At 42.9% G+C, this 26,952-nt stretch overlaps 1 protein-coding gene across 1 annotated transcript; it reads right to left on the bottom strand.

The window, feature by feature from the left end:
* Positions 1–14,496: 14,496 nt before the first annotated feature.
* Positions 14,497–26,061, bottom strand: SERPINB8 (serpin peptidase inhibitor, clade B (ovalbumin), member 8). The gene is made up of 7 exons (XM_012645277.1): positions 26,027–26,061; positions 22,387–22,564; positions 21,433–21,570; positions 19,722–19,839; positions 17,865–18,007; positions 16,636–16,788; positions 14,497–15,016 (listed from the first exon to the last, which is right to left on the bottom strand). Exons 2-7 carry the CDS (start codon positions 22,552–22,554, stop codon positions 14,612–14,614), a joined length of 1,125 nt encoding a protein of 374 aa, XP_012500731.1. The 5' UTR covers positions 22,555–22,564; positions 26,027–26,061; the 3' UTR covers positions 14,497–14,611.
* Between the last annotated feature and the right edge of the window lie 891 nt (positions 26,062–26,952).

The raw sequence follows: 26,952 nt of genomic DNA, 5'->3' as shown, positions 1-26,952 counted from the left end.
GTGGCATCATATTGGCAATGTTTTTAGTCTGGTTTTGAAGTTTTCTGGAAGAAATTACAACCTGGGGAAATTGTGATTGTAACCAGTATGGTCTGTAATGTGGCTCGTAATAGGGTGGAGTTTTAAAAATTTTAATTATAATTAGTGCTTCTGTAATAAGTGTTTTGTCTCCATGCCAGACCAGAGTCAAATAAGAAATCCCATGTGGACAATCCTAATTGCTATATAAATGAACAGAAATAATTTTGCCTATCATTTTGGAAAGACAATAGGAGGCTGGTGTTATGCAGTGTGACTTCAGCTTCCTACAGAGACAACAGCGGCCCTAATGATCAGAAATATTGATGGGAAAATTCACCCAAATGAGGTCAAATCTTTCTTTGCTCCCTAGTAAGCATGATTTGGGGCCCATTATTTAAAATCTCTCAATAATAAACCTTTTCCCATTTATAAATTGAGGAGGGGACCTAAATTCATCGAGGCTTTGTGAAGATTCAATTAGTTTATATACAGGAAGTATTAACACAGTGTCTAGCATAATAAACACTCAGAAATAGTACATTTTTGTTACATCGTCATCATCAAATCAATCGGGTTGATCTATGGATCTATATGCAAAGTTCATCTCTCTTCACTGATAGAATAAAATAAAAGTTATACCTGATTCCTTCCCTCATAAGAAAAAAGTTGTTTTGGAATCAGGCTTTGTCTCCTCAAAAACGTACCGGAGTATTGTTAAAGCATTTTTCAATTCACGCAAGGATTCATATAGAAAGAAATGATCTTTGACCAAATCCTGACTCTATTTAAAGGATTCCTGGCATTCTACTTGTAACCAAATCAAGAGTAGAGCAGGGGAACAGAAAGCCACTGCCCAAATTCCCTCACCTAACTGAAAGCACTGTGGCCAAGAACTCCAGGGGCATCCAAAATGCAGAGAGTGTGACCAGGAGGAGAGCTTGGTTTAATTGGTACGTTTTCCACTTTGTGTGACTTGGCTTACAGTGTTCTGCATAGGAGCTCTCGTTGTGATAAACCTGCTTTCTTCCATGCTTTTCTTAAAATTGGTTTGTGGGATTAGAAAGTAAAGTGATCCAGCAAACCAGAGAAGTCATGTAATTAAGGGAGCGATGAATTTTAATTTAGGATATAAGATACTAAAGGTAAATAGAGGACTTCCTCTTTCTTTAAAGAACTTTAAAGTTAGGGTTCAATATTGTAAATGTGAGTAGATTCAGATTTGTCTTTCTAGAATATAGGGAAAATAATTACGTGTCACTTAGGCGACTTCCAGATATACAATTCTGTAGATCAATGTTTCTTAACATGAGAGATATCTGATTCTCCTTTTCATATGCAATGTCCCACTTTCCCAGAAAAAAAAAATGTACTTAAGCACACAAACATAAAGTTTTTTAATACAACTTTAGGGGCTTGATATTTCATGAACCTATTAGAAGTCCAGGACCAAGTTAAGAACTATAGCTAGAAGGTGTGTGTTTGAGAATAGAAATTATATTTTCTAAAAAAATTTATCAAAAAAACTTCATTGACTATTGACATAGGCCATGGAAAGTGACAGAGCTAGTGAGAGGTGAGTAGGACTACAACAGACCATAGTGTCTCTCAATCTACTGCAAATAGATAAACATGTAACTAGGAAGTAAATTACTGTGTGACATGGCTTATAAAGGACAGATATGTGTAAACGCATAGAGGCATAGAAGCGGCACTCAAAGTTGGAGACATAGCCTAGCGGAAATGAGATGGGAGCCCTGATAAAGTGAACATGGTGAAAGTTTAAAAATGGCTTTGGTCTTTGATTTGTATCTAGGGCATCTGTAAATGGATAATATTTTGAATTATTGTGTTTAGCAGTAAAGTTTTGCTGTTGTTTTTCCTCCTGTTGTCCTTGAGCCTTATCACAGGGCAAGTTCAGAGTCAGAGGTGAATTGCCCCAGGATAGAAGGAGAACACCAAGTGGCTAAAACAAAAGTCGTGGTTCAACTGTAAATTCCAAACCAGACCTTTCAGATTTTTTTTTTATGGTCCCAAGTGAGATAACTTTCCAATAAGGAAATAAAAAGGGACTTTTTCAGAACTCCCAAGGGTTAGTTTTACCTACCAAGAACCAAAACCATCAAGAAGGAAGAACACAGTGCATGACTTCAGGCAAGACTTCCGGGGGCTGAAAGAGGACCTTGGAGAAAGTCAGAAGGTTGAGACTAGATTGATGATGTTGTTTAGATCCCTAAAAATGGACTTGTCTCACACATCCCCTGACCTTCAACCTGGAGTAGGATAGGGAGAGGGGACAACAGAAATCCAAGGGAGGTGGAAAGGCTAGTGTTGTATTTGCCATTGGGATCTCTGAGGCTGCTTGGCTGGGTTCTAGACTCCACAGGGGACAGCTCCGGGGAGCAAAACTATCAATGTGCATAGCAAGATAGAGAGAAGAGAGAGAGGGCCCTTCTATCCCACTATACACACATGCCTAGAAGATGGGAGTCAACATAATCCCTTTGGAATTTCAACCATGGAAACGAAATGCCCCAGCCTTTGCTTTCATGAGAACAAGGCAGCGGGGGCAGGGAGATACTAAATTAAAATAAAAGTTATGCACTATCAGGATCAATATTAATTACAAGATCAGAGGCTTCTCTGATTTAATAATGATACTAGTGACCAGGTAGTGCACAGAGTAATACTTCCAGCAATAGCAGAATTCCAGTTTGTATCATCTTGGGCTGTAGTGTGAAAAGACTGTTTGCTCTTTACTCATTGGTTGAGTTGGGCCAGGAGATGTCACGGACAGAGGGCAGAGAGAAGGAGGTCAGGCTGGCTACAGAAGGATCCAGATCTGAAAAGTGGATTCGTTATCGCTTTCAGATAGCTGGACTACCAAGGTAGTTCTCTGTGGAGCAGGGGGCTCCAGTGGGCAGGTGTGTGATGGCAAGAAGTAGAAAGGAAGCACACACAATTTAATTTGACCAGTATCCATGGGCACAAGGATATGAAAGAACATGGAATATTCATCAATCTCCTGAGTTTGCTACAGCTGGAATATTACATACAAATGAGAAGAAATGGGGGGGATGAGAATGAAAAATGAGTGATAGAACAGATCATAAAAGGCCATGTCTCTCCAACAAGTTTGCATTTTATCATGAAGGCGTTGAAAAGTGGAGTGTAGTATGACTATATTTACTTTTTAAAAATGAGGACCCTGATAACAATTTAAAGAATAGATTCAAGAGAAGGAGTTCTAGTTTTCAGACTGCAGCAGAAGAACTAGCTAGGGGTTGAAAGGAGAGTAGATGCACATGGAGTTGTGGAACAGGCAAGATTTTAATTGACTACACATGGGGACACCAGAGAGGCAGCAATCAAGGATGCTTCCTACATTTCTGTTTTTGTACCTTTGCAGATGAAGATCTACAAATATAGAAGGAAGTGTAAAAATGGCTCTCTGTTACTACTTCTAATGGTGAAAATCTTAGAGCTTATTGCAAGGTTTAAAATAGACTGTGGAAAAGGAGGAATTTTAAACTTCAACAAAAGTCTAATTCCTCCCATTCTTCTTCCACACCCATAATTCAGGACCTCCAACAAGATTTGTGCTACTGGACGCAATCCAAAATATTTAATTAACAGCTATGTGTAAAGATATGTGCTGAGGGCCATGCAAGCCATATAAACTCTTTGAGTCTTAGATTGCATAAAATAGGTGTAGTGGTTAGTATATTCCTAAAATACTTCCCTATTCAAATACTGAATCTCTGTGACTTTCCAATAACCTCCCTTTTAATCACCTGTCACCCTTAACAATAACAAAATGTGACTATCCCTTCCTCTCATCACCATTGACATTTCTTTCTCCCCAAGGTAGAAAAAAAAATAGGCCTTACTTCAACTGTTTCTGAATAGCAGAAGTATCAGAGTTCCTGTGTTTTATAGAACAAATCTTATTTCAAATCTGTTGTCTACAAAAACATAGTTGCATTGTGCCCTAATTCAGGATATGAGAAAATGGTCTCCATAGGGACTAGAAAGCTTTCTTTATGCACCTGCTGAAAGCTTTGTGACCTATTGGCTAAGCGAGGCCTCTCCCAGATGAAGGACTTTTCGGCATGTTTCAGTCACCCTCTGTGCTCCTCAGAATGGGATGACCAGGTCAGCTCTCCTCTCAGCCCCTAGGCCCTGGACTTCCAGCCCTCTCCCAGGGAGGGGATTGTCGGGTTGCTGACCCTTTCCCAGAAAAAAGGCATATAGGGTCTGTCTAATATAAATAAGCTTTCTACCATACAGTAGCACTGAAGCAAACTGAGCCCCCAAGCCCTGTGGCAGTTTTTTCCTCCAAGTCTTGGCTCTCTAATTGAATGTCACTCTTTTTATTAGGAGGAGAAGGAGATTGCCTAGAGACCTTGCTTAACACTTAAGTAGGTTTGCCTCAACCCTTTCCCTGGCACGAGCAGCAGCCCTGGAGAACTATTAGCCAAGGCCTTCATTCTAATGAGAGAAACTTCAAAGGCCCCAGATGAGGAAAGAGGTGTCGCTGGAAAATGTTGAAATGACAAATAGCAGTATTCCGCTGACAAAAGATGAAGATGAAACAAATGTTAGAACAGAAAACATGATTTTATTTTGCCATGCTCTCACTGGAAACTATCATCAAAGTCCTTAACAGAAATGAAAAAGGTATCAACATAACAAGCACACCAGAGCCAGCTTAGATTTCTAACAACGAAAGTCATCTTTGAAATAAGAAAACTTACAAAGTAATGAAAAATCTCAATGCAGAAAGTAAAGCATATGGCCCAAAATAGTCTTGTGTTGCACATTTGTTAGAGAACGTCAGAGCTGGAAGCCACTCAGGGATCATCCAGGCAAACTCTTTCATGTTTCAAAGGAGGAAAATCTGAGCCCAAAGGACTTTAAGTAACTTGCTCAAGGTCATGCAACTAGTTAGCGACTTCGGAATTGTTAGCAGCTGCCTTCTCTGCCTCTGTGGAGCCCATCTCTGAAATCTTCTCTCAACACATCCACCGTTGCCCAGTTACTAAAGCGCTGGTCAGGACTGGGGCTCAAGCTCACCAGATGCTGGGGCCTAGTGTTTGTCTTGCTGTCTTTGATCCACTCTGTGTTGTGTGCATTGGGCCATAGACTTGTGGCACCCACCTCACTACCATTCCCACAACTGTGCAGACCGATGCCCTCTGCAGTTAGGTCTGTCTGACATATGACAACAGGGATAGGGACAAAAACTCTAAATTCCAGAAGAATAATGGGCAAAAAGAATGGAGGGCTGGAGAAGGCATGGTGCATCCTAGAAATCGAAACCCACAGAATTAAACATTATAAATAGGGGCGGAGACAGAAAGGCCTGAAAGGGAATATAAATGATTTTTTAAAAATTCTGCTTAGTATGAGAGGTTCTGAGGATGAGTCAATAGCTAAGACATTCAGACCATTAGCCTTTTAAAAACTGGCAAAGGGATCTGGAACTGTGTAACTCAGTCTACCTTCTAGATATACAGATCCCATGTTTTTCAAGAATAAGTAAATTTTTTTTAAATGGCACCAAGCCTATAGAGATAAACAACTTCAGACAAAAGGGAAAGAAAGAAGCAGTGTCAAAAATACTTAGAAAAAGATAATCTGGGTGTGATCTCCTGCAGAATCTAAACATAACATATGGAAACTGTTTTGTATATACAACAGAAAATAAGATGCATTATTTAAGAAATAGTACCGTCAAGGTGAGAAGAGTCTGGTATGAAAAGACTGAGAGAATTTGCACAAGGGAGGATTGCTGATAAGATCTCAACCCACTCTCTCCTCTTCCGAGGTCCTCTGCTTCCCCAGGCATTTCCAGGGCCGTTTATCCATCTGGAACTCCCCCTAGAGCTACAGACCCAGCTATGAAGCCGTCTTCTTGAAATTTAAACATGTATATATTGCAGGCATCTCAATTTTAACAACTTCAAAGTGGAACCCTAGGCTCCTATTTCACTGAAAACCTCCTACCTTTGCCTCTCCCTCCTCCCCCCAAGCAGGAAAAGCACCTTTTTCCATTCCTTTTGGTCGTCTCAAATCCTTCTATAATTTTATGCACCCTCACCATGCCCACACATATCCTGGTACATTCTATGCAACACCAGGGCCTATGTTTTCCCTTTAAAATATGTCTCTAACATGTTCCCTTTTCTGTATCCACTCCTCCAATACTCCAGTGCGAACAGTCCTCATCTCTCACCAAGACTATTAAAATCATTTTCTTATTGGGCTTCTTGTTTCTGTTTTTGCCTCTTTTTATTTTATTCTCCATATAGTAGTCTAAATTACCTTTAGAAACTGAAAATTTTCCTTCTGAATTTAAAATCTTCTATAAGGTGATAATGGCATTAATAATTTAATATGAATATTTTTCATGGCTTAACACAACTTTCATGACAGATCTTCCTGCCTCGTCAACTTCATTTACCACCACCTCCCTTCTGGTTCACAACTCTGCTCCTAGATCAGCACTGCTTCTGTTCTTCTTCAATAAGCACCTTTCACCATTAGGAACCTGTACATGCTGTTCCTTCTTTTTGGAACACCCTTCTCCATTAACATCACCTTGCTCAAAATGTAGATCATAAATAGTACTTCCTCAAAGAGATCTTCCCTCATTGCCAATCTGAATAATTCGTCCAGGTTACCCTTTCATAGCTTTCTTTAGTTCCTTTCCTAACACTTAGGACAGCTTATAATATATTGATTTGCATCCTTTTTGTTCATTATTATAATCTTCACCCCCACAATAGGGAATGGCACAAGTAGACAATTCAAATATAGTAATCTTTTGCACATAATAGTAGATAAAGAACATGTACTTGTCTCTCTTACCTCCAAATACCCTATTGTAATGACTGTAAAGAAGGGAAGAAAGGAAATCTACCAGTGAAAATAAGAAGGATGGGAAAGAGTTTAATGGCAGGTAGCAGGTTTGGGTTGATTTCTGGAAGTCATAAGGTATATGGCAGAATATTGATGACTAAACCAAGGTGGAGGAACTTGCAGCTGAGCATATACTGAAGCATGCCAGGGCACTGGTCAGAATCAGAATTTCCAGACAGGAGCAGGAGTCAGCAGATACTGATGGAGGGAGGGAAGAAAGGAGTGGTTCTAATTGGCTCCATGGCTGCCATCTTCCCGTTGGCAGAGTGACTGGCAATCCAAAACTGCTACCTAGGGGAAAAAATAAAATTGTGAACTTTTTTTATAAATAAATTTTAAAATCTGCCCTAAGAAGAAAGGATGCTAGAACCCAAGCATTGAAATCATCTTGTTCTGAAATTTGAGAGTCAAGTCAGGAGAAGGGGGAGGAGAGGTGGCAAAAAGGGGGCAGTCATGCCAGGATTCTCTGTCTGCAGAGGATGCAGGTTGACACATTTGTCGATAGAGGCCCATTGAGGAAATAGTCCTACTTAGACAATGGTAGACGTGACATAAACCAGCTCCCCACATCAATAATCAAAATTATCATTACTAGATATGAACGGACAGTTGAAATTTATAAGGAGCTTTGGAGAACATCATCAGTTTCTAACACAAGGACCAACACTGGCATGCAGGAGGGTTCACTCTGGAAGAAGCATTTCAGACAAGAACATTATAAATCCCAATTCGCATTTTTAGCTAATTCACAAAGTTAGTACACACGCATACATGGGCATACATACAAATAGGAAAAAGGAATAACCAAAAGGCAAAACAGGATGTTTGTCAAATTTAAAACACTGTTACCAAAAAAAAAAAAATCAATAGAAGGGCTAGGAGAAAAAGTTGAAGAACTCTCCCGGATTTAGGAATGAAAAACAGAAAAGTTGAGCTATAGGTGATCAGTTCAGAGGGCCCAACATTCAATGTGCATACTTTCTATACAGTAAAACACAAAGGGAAAAAATAATCCAATAAATGGTGCCACATTGCATCAATTCTAAAATGACATCAGCTCTAAAATGCATTATTATTTCACATATCACTAAGGAAATAAAAGCTCTCCTAATTGAATTATGACACCATATTTTCTTTCACTTGAATTTCTATTTTATAAATATGTAAAGAGTTCTTTTAGAGATCTTTTAGACACATATTTTAATATACATTATTTTTCTTCTTCATATGTAAAATTAAATATTTGCACGATAACTTTAAGACACATTCAGAGTACCACTCCTTTAAATAGTTATGGGTCTTAAAATCATAGTTGTTCATGTTTTTAATCCCAATATTGCTTATTTAACCATCAAGAACTTTGGGACATGGACATTATCAAACAATTCCAAATATTACCAAATATAACAATGTTGCCTCTGGGATTTTCTTGCAAGCTACTGACACTCTGCGAGTTTTGATGTTGGCATTATTTCACACGGTATATGATAGATAATAGTATGGCACAGTTTCTTTGACTTGTAGGGACGGTGTCTGCCTTTCTTGGGCCCTGTAAAACATGGTTATTACTTTGCAAGAAAATAGAAAATTTAAATCATTCCTCCAAACATTAAGTATTTGCGTCTCTAATGTCTAATTCCACACCACTCTTCCACTTCAATAATTTCCAACATTCACAATCATCTTTTCAACCTCAAATAATAATCTAATCTTTAAAAATTAATGGCAACTCTACTCAACAAATACAGCACCAACAATCACTTGAAGTGACAACAATATAAGCATCTATGATGAAATACATGCATGCATGGACAATGACAATTACATCAAGACATATCTTAACTTCAGAGTTGTGAAGATGTACAAAAATGGGTCTTTGTGTGAAGTACAATGTAACATACAGCTTTTGAATTCATTTTTACTATTTTTATGTTCATCTGTCCAGTATTGAAAGAGGCACATTGAAGCTTAAGTTTTATCTTCACTGTGAATCATACCCTTTTATATATAAAATGATAGCATTTCTCCATTTTAATTTATGTCTTTAAAGTCTACTTTTTTACATTAATAGCTTGACACCTGCTGTATTTTTGTTTAAATTTGCCTGATATATCTTTGCCCATCATTTTACATTCATATTTTGTGTCACTTTATCTGAGGTATGCTAATTGAAAACCACATTTGACAAAATACTGGTGTTCGTTTCCAATCTAAAAGATTTTTGTCTTTTAATAGGGAAGTTACATTTAATTTTATCATTAAATTTACATAATTTAGTCTTATCTCTCTTAGCTGATTTTAGTTCTCATCACGTCACATTATAACACAGCACATTTGGATCGTCATTCTTCTGGGTGCATCTGGGAGGGTGTTTCTGGATGAGATTAACATTTGAATCCATAGACCAAGGAAAGCAGATTGTCCTTCCTAATGTGGGTGGCCCCCATCCAGTCAACTGAAAAACTGCATGGAGCAAAAGGATTGAGTAAAGGGAACTTCACCTGCCTGGTTGATTGAGCTGGAACATGGCTGGAACAAGGCCAAAGCTCTGCTGGGTCTGTAGCTTGCTGACTGTAGATCCTGAGACTTCTCAGCTTCCATAATTGCATGAGCCAATTTCTTATAATAAATACACACACACACTCACACAGCATTCTGAGAGTCAAGCAGAAGTATTATAAAAGTCAAACAATTCCACCCATCTCACAAGGGCATGGCGGGTCAGGGAGCAGGAGGAGGAAAACCAGAGTGACACATTTCTTGGCTTTCTAAGCTGGCTTCCATAACACGATGCTTATTCTTGGCATACATTTATGAAGAGTCTTTGATAGACTTTCAGTTGTGCACCAGTCTGTGACCTCTCCATTTACTGGCTGATCTACAAAAGTATAACTGTCATGATCATGGGCTGAGATGCTGAATGGGACCCAGAGATGGGCTAAAATTAAGGTATAAATTTGGCTGTGGCCTAAAACTACATATATCCTTTTCAAACTGAAGAAAATCAAACACAAGGAAAAAATCTTGACAGTAGCCAGAGGGTCAAAAAAGTACCTTAATACCTTTCCTATAGAAGAGCATGGATAAGCATTACACTGAAGTACTCCTCAGAAGCCGTAAAAGGTGGGAATTTAGGTAGCTTTGTGGAAGGACATTAAAGGTGTATTGCAACCCATTCCACATGAAGGCAAGTTGATCCTGGTCAACCAGGTGGAGAAGGATGCTGAAAATGACATTGATGATGTCAACAGTTACATAACAGTCTCTGTAAGTGCCAAAATGTCGAGTACCGCCAATGCCAAGGATGGCACTACAGCCCTGAGCCGCCAATAATAAGGGGTGATTTCCAGGTACCCGAGGACTTGTGCACAGGCCAGACAGAGCTGTGGAGAAATGGTCTCACAGGGAACTTTGGCTCACTTAAGCACAGCAGATAGGCAGGTGATATTGTTTTGGGGGACAGTGGCCTAGGTGACAATAGTTGGATAGGCTTCCATGTGTCCCACTAAGATGGCCCTAACTGCAGCAACTCCCATCAGAGCCGGGCCTGCATACAGACAATACATCTGTACCAAGAACACATTCTGTGGTGGGAGCCACAACATGAGATTTGTAGGGGCCCAAAGGTCCTTTCCCAGAGCCAGGACAGGTGGTGGTGGTCTCAGACCCAAACCAGAGAGTTTTATTTGTTTCCCCCTCGTCCTGGTGCCAGGGATTGTGGGGACCAGAGCCACCTGGGCACAGGTTCAAAATGCCCAAGAAGTGCAATTTTCTCTACTTCCCCGCTGAACTCCGACCTCGGCAAGGACCTCCAGTCCCCCTCGGGCACAGAGGGACCTTGGCCTATCCCAAGTTTTGTTTAGTTTTAAAAGCCTAGAGTTGTGGGGAAACGTTGATGAGGCTCTTGGGCTCATCTCCAGACTCACTGGAAGGGATAGAAGGGATAACACTTGAATCAGCCATAGATGCTCTCACCAAGCGGACTCCGCTGCCTGCGGGGCCCCAGGGCCTGGAACCTCGGTGGGGAAACCTCAGTCTGCTGAGTAACTCGGCCCAGAGCGCTCTTCGGGAGTGCGCTGCCTGGATCTTCCAGGAGAGGGCGCTCCAGGGGCATCTTTGCCTCCCCTTTTCTGCAATCGTTGCTGTCTTCAAGTACCGGCCTTTTCCATGCGTTTGTAATTTGTTAAAATCTCCGGATTGTGTCTCAGACTGATTGACCTCGCCTGGTGAGGTTAAATGGGGCTTGATAACCAGCAAGAGTGCCGTGAAAAGCCCAGAAAGCTGAGTCTGGTTAACGGTCTCATCTGCTCCCCTCGAGCCGTCTTTGCAGACTCAGGGGACCACAGGGTGGCTGCTGCGGCCTCTGCGAGCGTGGTCCCGACGTGTTTTTCAGTGGCAGGGAACTCGTCGCAGTGTACCAAGCCTTCCAACCTGTGGGATCCCACGTCGTACCCAGCCTAGGAAGAAGAGGGCGCTCTGAAGGAGGGCGCCCCTCCAGCCCACACTCCCTCGCTAAACTCAACAAGATTACCGCCTTTCTCCTGGAGGCGAGCTGGCCCAGTCTCCAAGGTCGCTCAAGGTCGCTGAGTAAAGTGACCTGGGAGGGCTCTACACTCCTCTCCACCGGAAGCACAAGCCCTAGGGTTGTCAGAAACTCGCCGTGCCTCGGGTCCTTCACCAGCGCCAGGGAGGCCGAGCGCTGACAACAGTCGCCGGCGCAGCTCAGCTGCCCGCGTCGCCGCAGGACTGCAGCGGTGGCAGGGGCTTCCTCCCTCCTTCCTACAGCCCTCCCTCGGGTCTCTAACGTGACGCCTGGGGTGAGCTTGGCTGGAGAGTAGAGGCTAAAGAGAAAGACCGGTGGTCCCCTCAGGACTGAAAAGTTTATGTAAACAATCCATTAGCACTTCCCGGAGACCCGGCAAGCGCCCTGCAGCGCTCTCAGACTCTTGCAAATAAATGATCTATTAGCACCTCCACCAGTGCCCTGAAGGACTTCTTCGGCTTTTTGCTTTTCCAAAAAGGCTTTGTGCTGAATTGATCACCCCGTTCCCTTGCGGATTTGACAGAGAGATAGAGAGGAAGAAACAGAAAGAGACAGAGTGCCTGGAGCACTTTCGGGTGTCAAACTGGCCGCACTGAAAGTAACAGTCTTTACTCCCTTACTGTGACGGTATAAGCAAGAGGCTACCCAGCGCATGGCGCCATTCTTCACCCCCTTGGAACAGCACAAGGCAAAGGAAGAATAGGTAGGCGAATTGTCTCACTGCCTAGGGAGCCCCGAACAAAAGGCTCCAGCCATTTTATGGACCCGGGAGCCAAGGGGAGGGACGGGGAAAGGACTAAATGTGAAAAGTACCAAGTGGAAGTACCAAATATTGATGAGGATGCAGAACAACTGAAACTCTCATAAATTCTATTGGGAATGTTAAATGACACAGCCGCTTTGGAAAGCAATTTGGCAGATTCTAAAAAGTTAAATATACAACTCTGACCCAGCCATTCCACTTCTGTGTATCTACCCAGAGAAATGAAGAAATATGTTCGTACAAAGATAAACACATAAATGTTCATAACACCTTTATTTGCAATAGCCAAAATCTTGGTAACAACCTAAATGTTCATCAAAAGGTGAATGGATAAACGAATTATGGTACATCTATACAATGAATATTATTTGCCAATAAAAATGAATAAACTATTGATACATACACAATATGGATGAATCTCAAAAGAATTGTATTGAGTGATAGGTATCATACCAAAAAGAGTAGATTATATATGATTCTAGAAAATGCAAATTAATCTATAGTGACAGATCAGTAGTTCCCTGAGCAGATCAGTGATTGCGATGGGGCAGGGAGGGAGGAATAAGGAAAAATTACAGAGATACAAGAAGAAATTGGGGGTATGATAAATATGTTCATTATCTTGAATGTGGTTGATGGTTTGTTTCATGGGCATACATGTGTCAGAACTTATCCACTTGTACACGTTACACGTGGTACATGTGAAGGTTATTCTTCATCAATTATACCTCAATAAAAGTGTGAATTTTAAAAAATTAGAGGTGAAATGAGACCAACATTCACAGATGTACACTTTTCAATGTGGATTAATTTTTGGCCAAACCTGCTTTAGAAAACATGGTCCCTGAAATGAATGTGGCCTATCAGAGAATAAATTCTAGTTTTTAATTTTAAGTTTTAAATAAATTCAAATTTTAAGTAAAAGCTGTAATATGCATAGTTCATAGAACTGTGAACCATAAGTCAAAAATAGAGTCAAGTGTAATCACTGTTCAGTTCAACTCGTAACAAAAATAAGGCAGGCAGCAGTGAGGGAGGCGTACATGGTGATGTAAGTGGGCGTGTAAATAGTGCAACTTTCTGGAGACCAGTTTGCAAGAAGTCTCAAAATGTGCTGAATTGTTATCTATTTTTAGGAATACTATTTTTAGGAATACTTATTTAAAAATATTAGGGATGTGAGCAAATATTTAGGATATTCAAAACAGTATAATTATAATTACCCAAACTGACTCAAAGTAGATTCAATTATAGAAATACAGCCATATAGGAATACTATACACATCTAATTTATAACCTGGAAAGATCTTGAGGATGGTTTATAGTAAGGAAGTAAAGGTAGAAATAAGCTACAGAAGTATACAATTAACTTGTATTAAATGCTTATAAATTTATATTTGCATGCATCGGGAAGGATGCGTGTCACTGTTAACAGCAATAATTGCTAAGTGATAGAATTGTGGGTGACAAATTTTTTTGTATACTTTTCTATAGTTTCCAAATTGCTACCACAATGCATATTTTCTCTTCTGTTGTCAGAAAAGTATAATATAGGGAGGCCTTTCTTAAGCAAGGCATGTGCGTAAGCCATGTCTAAGTATAAATGATTAACTAGAGGGGTCTTTGTTTCCAAGAGGTGTTTTGTATGAAGATTCCTTGGCCTTCTGTGTGTGTTTCAGAGGGAAAGGGGATGGGGAGGATGACATGACATGTTTCAGAGATTTGCCTCTTAGCTCAGTCCTGAAGCTCACTTTGGAGCTGCCGAACTTGTATCTGTGGGTTATGGAAAGAAGATCTAAATCAGCTGTTTTCATGAGGGACTGTATAAGATAAGGGACATGTGAGGCTGTCTGTGTGATGCTAATGGAAAAAGAGACACATCTCAGCTGTGTGTCAGACATGGCATGGCTGCAGCGTTCACTCTGTAGAATTTACCTCTGGCTTTGTGTGCAATGGGGCCTGGGCACTCACGTCCCCTGGTGAGCCTGTCAATGGTGGTGGGCAGAGCTTGGAGATCACTGCAGGATGGAAGAGCACACCAAGGGATGGCTGTTGAAGCCCTGAGATGCTCCTAAGGATGCCCAAGAACAATGGGCACAGACTTTAGGTGAGTGCAGAGGCAATGAGAGGCACCCCAAACATTCCAAAACCAGCACCACCTTCTCAGCCCTGACCTTCACGCATCTGAAGCCTCAGTTATTCTCAGTGGCTCTAGAATCCTCAGCAAAAACATTCACAAACTACCCAGGTGCACACACTTTATTTTGGCATTCAAGCCACCCCACCAATTTAGTCCCATAAGATTTTAATTAAGGCAAGATAGGCAGACTAGAAAGGAGGGCGTGTACAGCAATGACACCTCTCTACGGAGAACAGAACCTGCCGCAGAACAAGATGCTGTTGGTTTTGTGATGCCTAATGAAGAAAAGGAAAGGGTGGTCTACACAAAATCTTGGCTCTGGTCTGCTGCACCGGGAATTTCTGACCACCGCAGTGGCCGCGGCCGCCTCTGTGCCTTCCTCATTAACCTCCACAAAGCACTTGTGGGCGACCTTGGACACGGGCACGTTCTTCTTAGTTGACATTCCAGAAAAGTCAGCCTTGGCTTCTTCAAAAGCGTCAGTCATTCCTAAACTTCGAAGGAAAGACTCTAAGTCATAACTCTCCTCCAGCTTTAGTCTGGGAAGGAAAACTTGAACTTTACTCTGCATCATCTTTTCTGGATTTGTCCAGGCTCTGAACTTCTCATATGTAAGTGTTTGTTCCACCTGGAATAAGAGCCAAATCTTAAAATCTAGGTGACAACAGCCTGGTGCCCACCCACCCACTTATTACACACCCACCCCCATGATAAGCGACTAGATGGTGAGTTCTGGTCCAAGAAAACCCACACATATTGTTTGTTATGAACACACCAAGATGTTTCCCAAAATTCTTGTCTTTTCCTTGTCTTATGTATATGAGTATAAGAGATAGAAAATAGCTGAGATGGGTAGAAATTTTTAATAAAAACAATCTGTACCAAACTCACTTCAAATGTTGAAAAACATTTGTTAACAGTTTAGAAAATTCCAACGAACCGATTATATTAATATCCATTCAGTACACATTACTGTGAGTGCGTGAGATCGTTTAACAAAAGAAAGACACAGAGCATGGCTCAGAAGTCTGATTCTGAGTTGAACCGGGGGCTACTCAGGGTTGAATGGGGGAGGACCGGTGTCACCTGAACATGATAAGAGGTGTGAGAGGGGAGAGGAGAGCAAAAATGGGGAATTCAACAAGACTGTTGCTTCTGGCATCTTTCTTTGCCCTTTGCCTGTCCTGGAGTTAGCTTCAACTCTTCCAAGACCCATCACTTGTTCTATTTATCCATAAGGAGGAAGGAGACGAAGGAGAGAAGACTTCCACTTGCATCTCCCCTTCCCTTTACCAACTGGAGCCCAGGTCAGTGCTCCTCCCCAGTGATGGTTGTTTTGACTTTGGCTCTGTTTCTAGACTTTCCTATTTTTTTTTTTCATAAGTGGCCATGACATATGTCATCCTCAATTTATACCCAAAGATTTCTGATTCCATAGAGAAACCAGGGAAATTAGGCAGCCCCACCCTCAACATCCTGTGCATTGGTGTGCTGGGGCTGGCTCCTATCAACTGTTAAACCCTTGGTAGCTTAAAGTCAGCCCTGGTGGGAGGATTTACACCATGGGAATCAGAAAACTTTATAAATGAAGGCTTCCTCTACCAGAGAGGTGCTTACTGGCACACTATTGGTTCTGCATATCCTACCTTGCAAGTTTATTTTCTCCCTTCCTGAACTCTGTTTCTTTTCTGTCACAGTAAGACTTCTCTCTCCTCATGTCTCATTTACCTCATGAAGGTAAATTTCCCATCTGCACTTTGGACTCTTGCTATTCAGAGTGTGGTCCACGGACCAGCAGCATCTGCATCACCTGGAATCTTGATAGAAACGCAGAATCTCAGGCCACTCTCCACTGATTCAAGATCTGCATTTTAACAAGATCCCCAAGATCTTTATATGCACATTAATGTTTGAGAAGCACTGCCCTGATCAATTACTGCTCTTCTTTTAGGACATTTGTTAAATAATTATTGTGCCCTCAACTAGCTCCTCCATTCAAAATAAATAATATTGTTCTCATATTTTTGGAAATCTCTCTTAGCTTCATCAAATCTTGTCCACTCCTAGATACATACTCCACAGAAATGCATACACATGTTCACCAAAAGACATGCAGCAGTGTTCACCCAGAACTACTTGCAATAACTCCAAATTGGAGACTCCTCAAATGCCATCTGGTAGATGAGTGCAAAAGCAACGAGCTCAGCTGGACTTGATAGACACTCAGACTCATCACCCAGGGCTCACCACGGCAAGATCGGTGTCTTCGTCTGGGAGCAGGATGACCATGCTCAGCTCCTCCTCTGTGTACGGCAGCTCCAGGACCTGGGTGTGCACCTCCTCTATATACCCCATTTTAAATTTAGCTTGCTTAAACATCATCTGCACTGTCTTTTTCTCCTAATACAAACATGAAATTTAAATTAGATGACAAAAAAATAAGCACAGTTTACTTAAACTAATATATATCTGACTCACAGAACCCGTAGGCATATATATTAATTATCATTTCGGCACATTTATGCTGATAGGTATAAAATCTTCGTTAGTACATCGTAGTATTGAATAGAACATGCTATTGTTCCAGCAGATCAAATATCACCAGGTGAGAAAGAATATCTTGGCCAATATAAAAGGACACAAATCTCTACATTATTTTTAGAAGAAGCTGTATTTGGTTTTTTGAGAAGATTCATAGAGAAGCATTCTCATGGCCTTATAATTAAAAAGTAGTTATCCAAAGTAAGAGGAGCATTAATTAACTAACTAACATTCAGGCCCTTGGGCTGAAGGATCTGTTTAGATAGAAAAGATGTTCAGGCCAAAGGGAGTTATGCTTTTACTCTGAAAAGTTTCCCAGTTATGTAATTGGTTTTATGGCCTTGGTTTTCCTGGGGAGGGGACCTTGACAACATGTGCAAGTTCAGCTGTTTTTAAAGCTTGAGTCAAATATATTTTTAACTTTCATGTCTTTGTGCAATCTGTTATTCTCAAGTTGATGAAGGTCAAGTCCCAGGCTAACAACTACTGGCCTCCAACCATTATCATTTTCAAAACAGAATGCAGAAAAGTGTTTTTAAAGTTAGTCTTAACATCTGCTAACATTTTTTTCTTGTGTTCAGAATTGTATAGCGTTGAATTTTAAGGAAATAAATAGGCATAGTTCCCACTGACATTGCAAAAAGGTATCTAAGTAAATCAAAGCTTAGAGGAAATTTTCCTCCAATCCAAATCATAGGACCAGAGATGGAAGATGTATTTGACCAAAGATGGAAAAACAAAACTATAAATACAAAAATTATTTTCATTTCTCTCCTCTTCACTCCAATTAAAGATATTCAGAGAGCATTAATTCATTCAGGAATAGATTAAGAATCAAGATAGTGTGGAATGAATTATTTATTTTTTCTACTCATAATCTTTCCCATCTTATTACTTTAAGAAAGTAGCAGTGTATCTGAAAAGTATTTCCCAACCTTTTTGGTTTTAAAGAGCATTCCCCTTGTGTACTTGCTGTCAAACTGCTCATTCCACTTTCCCTTGAAATAGATGGCATTCACAAGGACCAGCTTCGTCAGTGAGTCAACTGTCCCAGCAGCCAGCACCTCTGAAATCTTACCTGTAAAGAACATGAGAGAAGTCTATTGCCATCTGGGGGGAAATACGCATTGTTTTACAAAAATCCCCTTGACACATTAAGCCTAACTCTTGGTTAAGAGTCAGGTTGCGGTCCCGTCTTTCTGGCCACCTGATGAATTGCCCTTAAACAACAATCTTGAAGTAGGTAGGGAAGTATCGTTTTGCCCTCAATTTATGGATGTAAAAATTCAGGATCAGAGCATTTGCTTGACTTTTTGCCAAGTTCACACAGGTGGCAAGTGGCTGAGCTGAGAAAATAATCCGCACATCTTGATTCTCACTACAGGACTCTCAACCTTGGCCCTATAGCATCTTAACCAGACCACTGCTGGCATGTTAAGCCAGATAATTCTTCATTATGGGGGCTGTCCTGTGCACTATAGGATGTTTAACCAGCAGCACTTCCTTCAATTGTGACATTGTCAATGTCACCTGGAGGGCACCCTCCTCACCCCCTGGTTGAGGATCACTGCTCTTTGTCAATCTTCAGATCTCATTTGGGTAAGGAGCGGCTCCAAAAGGATGGAGGGGGCACAGATCTGTCACTGGGAGGGGGCAGGCTGCCTGAAAGGAGCGACTGGGGCAGAGGAGTTAGGGGGATGGAGAAGAGCGGGGATGGAATAAAGGGGCCCAAGCTGAGTTGTCCAATAAGACGGGGGACAAGGTGATCTCCAAGGTCCTGGAAGCTCTAATGTTCTGGGTAAAAGTCCTGGTGATCAGCCTAAAGGAAGGAAGGAAGCGGCTCTGGAGGAGAAGTAATGGGTATAGAAGGGCAAAGTGTACAGAAACTTGTAGGTTCCCCAGGTGACTTAGTACTGTTGGATCAACCGGAGAGTAAGAGGCCACTGGAAAGGTGATGTATGAAAATGTGAAAGTCTCTTCCCTTCCCATGGTAATTATTTTATAATCACCTTTCAGTATAATCACAGGCATTGCTGCTGCCCAACACACAACAGATGCACCACAGAGATCGAGTAGATGAAACAATGACACTTGGTTGGCAACTGAAATAAGTGACTTAATTTCTCCACTTTTTAGAAGTATATAAATTACTTGTTATGTACTTAGGGGGCTTAAAAGCATGCCCCTTCACCCCCATACTCAAGGCAAAAACTGGCAGAAATATTTCTGGTGGGATAGAGTAGGGTCTGGACAGGGGGTGTTGCAGGCTCGTTAGCTGCACCTCCAGAAACTGGAGCAAATTCAGAAAAGTCCACACTGTGAAAGCAAATGTAGCTCCAGCCAAGTTAGAAAGGACGGAGAGGGCTGCAGATCAAACTAGTGGGCGGTTCGCATCACCACAGGCAGATATCACGGTGACTCGAAATGCTGCTGTATCTAAGCTGCAACCTAACTGAACATCGTTCTTCCTCAGAGCATGTGAGAGGACCCCCAAGATAGAAGATAAACGAGGTTTCCGGGAGGAAACATTTTTCAAAAATTTTCCAGAACAGTCCAGAGGGGAGAATTTTAACATTAGGTTTAAGAGTTTTTTAAAAATCACTGCTTCATAATCTGATAAGCCCAAGATAAATAACAGATTGCCTCTGCATCGCTGGCCTGAAAACCCAGGAAACACATACAGGCAGGCCATGGTAACAGGTCACAGTGGCGACACTGTGGAGATACAGTCCCAGCCAATCCCAGCCTCATTCCATTGTCATTCCAAGTCCACTGAAATGAAAACCTCTTACCTTCAGTCCTTTCTGTCACCCAGTCATTTATGTGTTTCCTACATCCTTCAGTATCTTTAGCAAAGGACAGTTCCTCCAGCTCTGCCTGATAGAACTTCTGACAGGATTCCTTAAAGGTCTGCAAACACAAAACGTTGAGTTTGGTCTTACTCCACAAACGTTCCCACAACTATGAAAACAATTTTTTCCCCTCTTAACACATGTCTACCATAAATGCTTGCACAGGTCACGCCGCATTTTAAGATGCATTCATGCAATTAACAAAAATGTCTGGGCCACCGATTTGCACCTGACACTTTGTGAGGTGCTTGGCTTGAGATGGCTCAGAGCCTGGTGAGAAAGGCAGCCGAGACATGCAGACATTTGCAAGACGTCATGGCTGTCACCGTCCATGCACAAACATGTATGCATGAGTGTGTGCATGTGCACACGCACGCGTACATGTAAGTGCTATGTGTACATGTGTGTAGATTGTGTGCGTGCATGTGTGTGTTTTCGCATGTGTGCATGTGCACATGTGTGGTGTCTGTGTGTTTGTATGTGTCAGAGAGAAGATTTGGGAAAACATAGTGCCAGGGAATGAGCCTTGAAATGTAAGTTGGGGTCTAATCAGAAAAGGACTGTACCCAATACATTAAAACCCAGATAACTCACCCCACAAAAGCCTGGCTTCAGACATAATATGCCTGGCAATTGGCTCCCATCCTCTAACCATTCCTTGTTCTCAGAGATTTTAATTTCTACCAAAGAAAGAGGACGTAGAGGGAAGGAGGAGCCAAGCAATGGAGAACAGTGGTGGTTGGTGCCCCGTGTCCCCGTTATATAATAGTCAAAGATCAGGCTGATGTTCAGAAATGAACATTGATCCACCCAGGAGACTTCTGAGATCCAGAATCATCTCCACAGGTAGGTAAGCCCAGAGCAGGTAACTTTCATAGAGCAGCACCCAGCAGTGGCTGGGACAGGAATTCTTACATGAGAACCCTCTGAACTCTCAGGCACTAAGATGGCTAAGCTTGCTGGTATCATTTCCTTAATTTCAAGACAGCATATTATGTGGCATAATTTTTTGGACCTCATTGCTTTATGGCAAGCTGTGACTGGACTAGGGAACTTTGAAATTGTATGCTGCAGTAAATAGAATCTACCCAGATTTAAAAACCTCAGCTTTATGAACATATTTTCATTTTAGAAAGACTATTTTTCATCGGTAGTGTGAGTTTAGGAGACAAAGGAAAGAACCAGGCTGGACTTGGAAAGACAAATTAGAAGCAATTAATAATAATGTAGAAGATACAACCAGAGTTTGAGCCCAAACAATGCCAGTGGTGATTCAGAGGAGGAAGTGAATTTAGGAGACCTTGAGAGCCCATCTCAGCAGGAAGCTTTCCAACGACCAGATGTGGAATTGGGGAGGAACTCTGCACAACATGTTGAATGATGTGGTCACTCAGGGATAGGGAATTGAGGGGAAGAAGCAAGTCTGGGTACAGGAAAACGGACATATTGACATTGATATCAGGGAGGGATGTATCAGAAACAATTGAAAAGGGACATAATTCAGAAGCCATCATAAAATTTAAAAGTATAATTGCAGAAGTGTAATTCTAAGCACATTTTAAAGCAGTAGAGTTATGTTGTATGCTCTGCTCTTCTATAGCTTTTATCTTATTTTCAATTTCTTTTTCATCAGCATGTGAGTACTACTTACTGGAAGGAAATCACATGTTTTTTCTCCAAAGAGTCTGTTGGCAATTCTGAGCGAGTACTGAGTGCCAGTTTTGTTAACTTCAGAGAGAAGCAACTGGAAACCTTGGTGAACATCTTCGTCTTCATTCAAACAAAGTGCCTGGGAATAGAAAACAACTCCGGCTTTTAACACTACCATTAATACTCCCCCAAAGGGCTAACTCCAAACAAATCTCTGTACTAAAAATCACACAGGTTACTATCTTAAAAGGAGTTTGGTTTAATTGTCTAGCGCGGAGTTTCTCAATCTGGGCACTGTTGACATTTGGGGATGGATACTTTGTCGTGGGGCTGTCCTGTGCATTGGAGGATGTTTTGCAGCATTTCTGGTCTCCGTCCACTAGATGTCAGTAGCACCGCAGGTATGAGAACTAAAACTCTCCAGCTCTCCCCAGGTGTTCCCAGGGAGGCAAAATCCACCTCCTCGCCCCTGGTGAGAACCACTGGTCGAGCAGATTCATCCAGGCCAGCAAGGCCGTGTGCAGTAACTCAGGAGGGAGCGGACCAGAAACAAAGGTAGCTGGGATGAATCTAACATGACCCAGGGAATGCAAAAGAGAGCAGAAATAAAAGTGTCTCATCTGCAATTTTACAGAAGTTCTCCAGACCAAATTATGATTTATAATTTGCCTTACTTATCAAAGTTGTGATTTTGCCAGACTGTATTGACGATTTTCCCTAAAGAAAATAACTTTATGACCTAATTTCTCCCATCAACGTTAGAGGAGATGAAATGTCCTACACAATTCACCTTTCTACCCATGTCTGCCCATTCTCCATCACCGAGGTGCCCCTCCTCCCCGCTCCTGCCAGCCACACAGGCTTTCACCAGCTGGAGTGAAAGGATGGAAAAACCTGCTCCACGGAAGCACGAAAGGAACATGCCGTGTTCTTTCTTTGCGTCAGGCACACGTACCTGGGACATCTGGGCTGCGGTGTTTCCTTCTGCCCCTAACAAGACCATGGCCAGGGCAGAGGTTATGCTCAGAGGAGAGAAGAATACGTTTCGACAGTTGTCCTCTTCTCCCAACATTTTAAATAAGTTGATGGCAAAAGCGCCATTTGCTTCGCAGATATCATCCATCGGGGCAAGTCTGGATCAAGGCACAACACAGAAGCACATCAGCCGAGCCCTCCCATAGTCACGCAGTCAGCAGACACCATGTGTGGAAGGAAGAATAACTGCACCCCACAAAACTTCCACTCCTAATCCCTGAAATCTGTGGCTATTATTTTACTTGGCAACGGGGACTTTGCAAATGCAATTGAATTAAGTATCTTGAGATATGGAGATTATCCTGGTATATCTTTGTGGGCTTAATGGAATCACAAGGGTCCTTTTAAGAGTGAGGCAGGAGGGTCTGAGTCAGAGGAGACGTGACAATGGAAGCAAAGAGCAGAGTGATGTGGGGACATTGACCAAGGAATGAGGCCACCTCTAGAATCTGGAAAAAAGAAGGAAAGAGATTTTTCTCCTAGTGCCTCCAGAAAAAAACACAGCTCTGCTGTACCATTTTGGACTTACCACCTCCGGAACTGTATGATAATAAATTCCTGTTATTTTCAGCCACTAAATTTGGGTAAAGTGTTACAGCACCAATAGGAAACTAAAGCACTGGTTTATTTGAGAAATAGCCAATCCCAGGGTCCATGGCGGTACCACTCTTAGCAATAGCGGTGCTGACACCCTTTGACAGCTGTGTAACCCCTACCTTAGTGTAACCGTGGCCAATATGTCTTGGTGCCAGGCACCATTTTCAGCACTTTCCATGTATCATTTCATTTAACCCCAACAACAACACGTTGAGGTCAGTGCAGTGATTGCCCCACTTTAGGAATGAGAAGACTGAGTGAGGTTTACTAGCTAAGTTCATTGCAGATCCCTGAGGTAGTCACCAACGACTGGAACCACAGTTCAATTCCAGAGCCCAGATTATTGACCATTATACAAAACTTCCTGCTGTTGTTGCTGTTAGTTCTCTTTCAGTTTGGTATCTCTAATGTAATTTATAAAGAATGTTCTAACAATTATAGATAATTCTTTATAATTAAAAACCATTTCTGTCACCATGTCCTGAGAAACAGTTAGATAGATCTCACCAAATTTGGAGAGTTTGTTTGGGATAGTCTGACCTAAAATATGGGCCACTGGGAAGACAGAAAAAAAAATATTACTTTTCAGGGTGACTTCAAAAAGACACCCCATATTCCATAAGTGTTGCAGAAAGTGGGTTGGAGAGCTGCAAAGAAAGCCCGTGGGCATGGATATAAAATACGAAGTGGAAATCTTGTCATCTGGTAAATACTTTCAATTGGATGCATTGATTTTGGATCCATCCTGGCCAAGAGGGCCTTAGAATGACTAAACTGTAATCAAGCTAAACTTGACTAAATAAACAAACTCAACAGGGTTCTTCCTGCCCTGTTTTCCTTTTTCTTAAAGCATTTAGTTTAGAAAAATGGTAATTGTAAATTCTTTATCTGTCCCTTTGAGATGCAAATCTTTTAAAGACTTCTTGCCAGCTCTACATTCCAGGACAAGTGTTTCTCAAGGGCCTGGGAGCCATCCCTTTGAAATGTAATCATCGGTTTTAGCATCCTACTAACCAGTCTCCGTGGGAGGGAGGGAGGAGCCTAACATAGGCAGACACCTTACTCCAAGTGGTAAAAAGTTATGCCAGCTTAATATTAACTATTATCATTAATTACTGGTTTATTTCTATTAAATCTTATAGAAACCTGGGCTATCATTTCAAGGCGTGAATTTTTGGCTGAGGAATTAGCAGGTGCAAAGAATGTGGCAGGAAGGGCATGGTTTGCTTGGGGTCCACGGGAGTGGATGGGCATGGTTTTCTATGAGCAGACGTAGTAGTGAGACAGGATGGGCCCCTTATGCCAGGTTTAGGAGTTTGAACTTGAGCTCACAGTCTGGAAGGCCATGCATGGTTTTTAAGCAAACGTCTTACATGAGTATGTTGTGGTTTTAGAAAGATGGCATGCTCACCATTTGGTGTGGAAAGAGACTGGGGAACTGGCTGGTGGACCACTAACCATGGGCCAGTGACTGCTGAATGCAGAGGAAACATCTGCAGTAGAGTAGTGGGAGATGGAACTGCCAAGCAGAGTGCTCACAGAGGGACAGAGTCGCAGGAGGGGTCAAGGAGCATCCTGAGGCTCCTAGTTAAATTCATACTTAGGGTGGGCCATGAACCATTGGCATCTTCCATGAGGAGCCAGCCTGGAATGGGGAAGGTGATACATTCCACTTGAGATGTGTGGAACACACTATACCAGCTGAACCTGTAGCAAAGCCCAGGGATGTTTGTAAATATAGGCAGGGACTCGAGACGAGTAGACGTTCTAGAGCCAGAGACTGGGAGTCATCAGCATTCCGATTCTGGGAGAGTCTGTGTGAATGGATGAAATTACTCAGAACGTATAGTGGAGGGACAAGAGAAAAATGTATCTAATTCTGGGGAATTTCCAATATTTGGAGACAGTAAAATGAACAACCAAAGAGACTGCCACCCAGCCATCACGGACGTGCTGGGAGAACTGGGAGGGCGTGTGTGCCCCGGCTAGGGGGCCGAGGGAACGAAGGCTCCTCCATTCCCAGTCCAAGCAGGGAGGCTGCGGCGGGAGGAGGGGACAGCAGTCCTCGGTGAGGCAGGCCGGGCCCGGGGCAGCCTCCGCACAGCAGAGGGCAGCAGCGACTGCGCAGATCCCGAAGTGAGGGATCGATTCGAGTGACTACGGAGACTAGAGTGGCTGCGCTGCGCCCTGCGGGGGACGTGGGTGGAGAAGCAGTCTTGTTTTTTTCCTCAAGTTGATGGGAAGCAGCCAATGAAGAAGAAAATATGGAAGACAGAAAGATGAAAAGAAAGGAGGGAAAGAGTTTGGGGGGGTGGGGGGGGGGGGAGAGAGAGAGAGAGAGAGAGAAACAGAGAGAGCACAACCAATAAGCTGTATCGCAGAGGGATGCAGCGTATGCTGGAGGCGGAAGCCACCAGCACCTCCCCGGAAGCTGCCCGCGGCTCCCAGCAATCCCAGAAGGCCGCGAGTCGCGCCCCGGCCTTCCTTCCGCACCCGCGGCTCCTCCCACTCACCCTCTCCAAGGTCCGCCCGCGCATCTCCGGCTTTTCAAAACCCCAGGCTCCTGTCGCCCGCCACGCCCACCCTGTTGGCAAATCCCAGGGAAGAGGCGTCGGCGCCGCACGGGCGGAGCATGGACACGGCTTCCCCGGACGGGCTGCTGGTCCCCGCCAGGTCTGCGCGCCGCGCTGCTTCCCCCGGCCCGCGGCCCTCCGCGGACTCACGCAGGGCCCGGGCAGCGCCGGGCTCGGGGCTCCTGACGCGGCTTGTGCCGGGGAGACACCCGCAGCCCCCGCGGCTCGCCTTCCCGGTTACCCGCCGTCTTTCTCCTAGTTCTCCCTTTCCTGCCTCTGGCTCCTGCCCCTGCTTTCCTCCCTCCCTTTCTCTCCCGCGCTCCCCCGGAGCTCCAGGGAAGTGGTATCCGGGTGGGCACCGAGGATCCCCGTGCATCCGCCGCCCGGTACCTGGGAGATTCCTGCTGCTGCTGCTGCTGCCGCCGCCGCTGCTACTATTCCTGCTTTGCGGATGCTTCACGTCCGCGGTGATCAAGGGCAAGGCTTCCAGGCAAATGACCCAGAACTGTCTGATTGCCCTGGCCGGTGCAATGTTGACTCCGAATACCCAGTGCTGGACCCTGGGAGGAGCCTGAGCCTCGCGTGGCATCCTTTTGCGCTGGCCGGAGGCGGGTGGCCTCTGCAGATGGCTTGGAGGTGACGCGGGAGAGAGAGGGCCGGTCCCTGCTCCTGGGAGGGTGGTTGTGGAAGGCTTTACCCAATAGATTGGTTTGTTTTCCTGGGATAGTATGTGCAGTATTCGTGTTTGGTGTGTGTATGCAAGAGCAGTTTCAAAGTTGGAACTTAACTCTGAAATTCAACTAAAAGCAAAACCGGAGGTTAAAGTAGCTAAAGTAAGTGGTTTTTCAAACAGTTCTGGCGGGACACCCATCAACACAATTTTTTTTTTTTTTTTTTGAGCCAAAGTCTCACTGTGTTGCCCTGGCTAGAGTGCCCTGGCGTCATCCTAGCTCACAGCAACCTCAAACTCCTGGGCTCAAACAATCCGCCTGCCTTGGCCTCCCAGAGTGCTAGGATTACAGGCGTGAGCCACCGCGCCCGGCCTCATCAACACAATTTTTGATGGGCATCCCCAGTTGGTCTCTATGGATTTACATGGGATAATGTGCTAAATACTAATATGTTATGAATGCTATAAAACACATTAAACAGAAATTTAAAAGAATGAGAAAAACGTTTTTATTAAAAATACACATTTCTGTGCTCACAGAAATTTAAAATGAATACATGTGTGTTTGTTTTTATCTTAGTATAATGCTGTACAATACAGTCATTCGAAGACCAGGTTTTAAGTTTGGCCTGTTTCTAAATTTGGA

The sequence above is a fragment of the Propithecus coquereli genome, unplaced genomic scaffold (genome assembly GCF_000956105.1).
Source record: "Propithecus coquereli isolate 6110/MARCELLA unplaced genomic scaffold, Pcoq_1.0 Scaffold229, whole genome shotgun sequence".
NCBI lineage: Eukaryota > Metazoa > Chordata > Mammalia > Primates > Indriidae > Propithecus > Propithecus coquereli.
The sequence above is the reverse complement of the archived record's forward strand: the minus strand, read 5'-3'. Positions and strand labels throughout refer to the sequence as shown.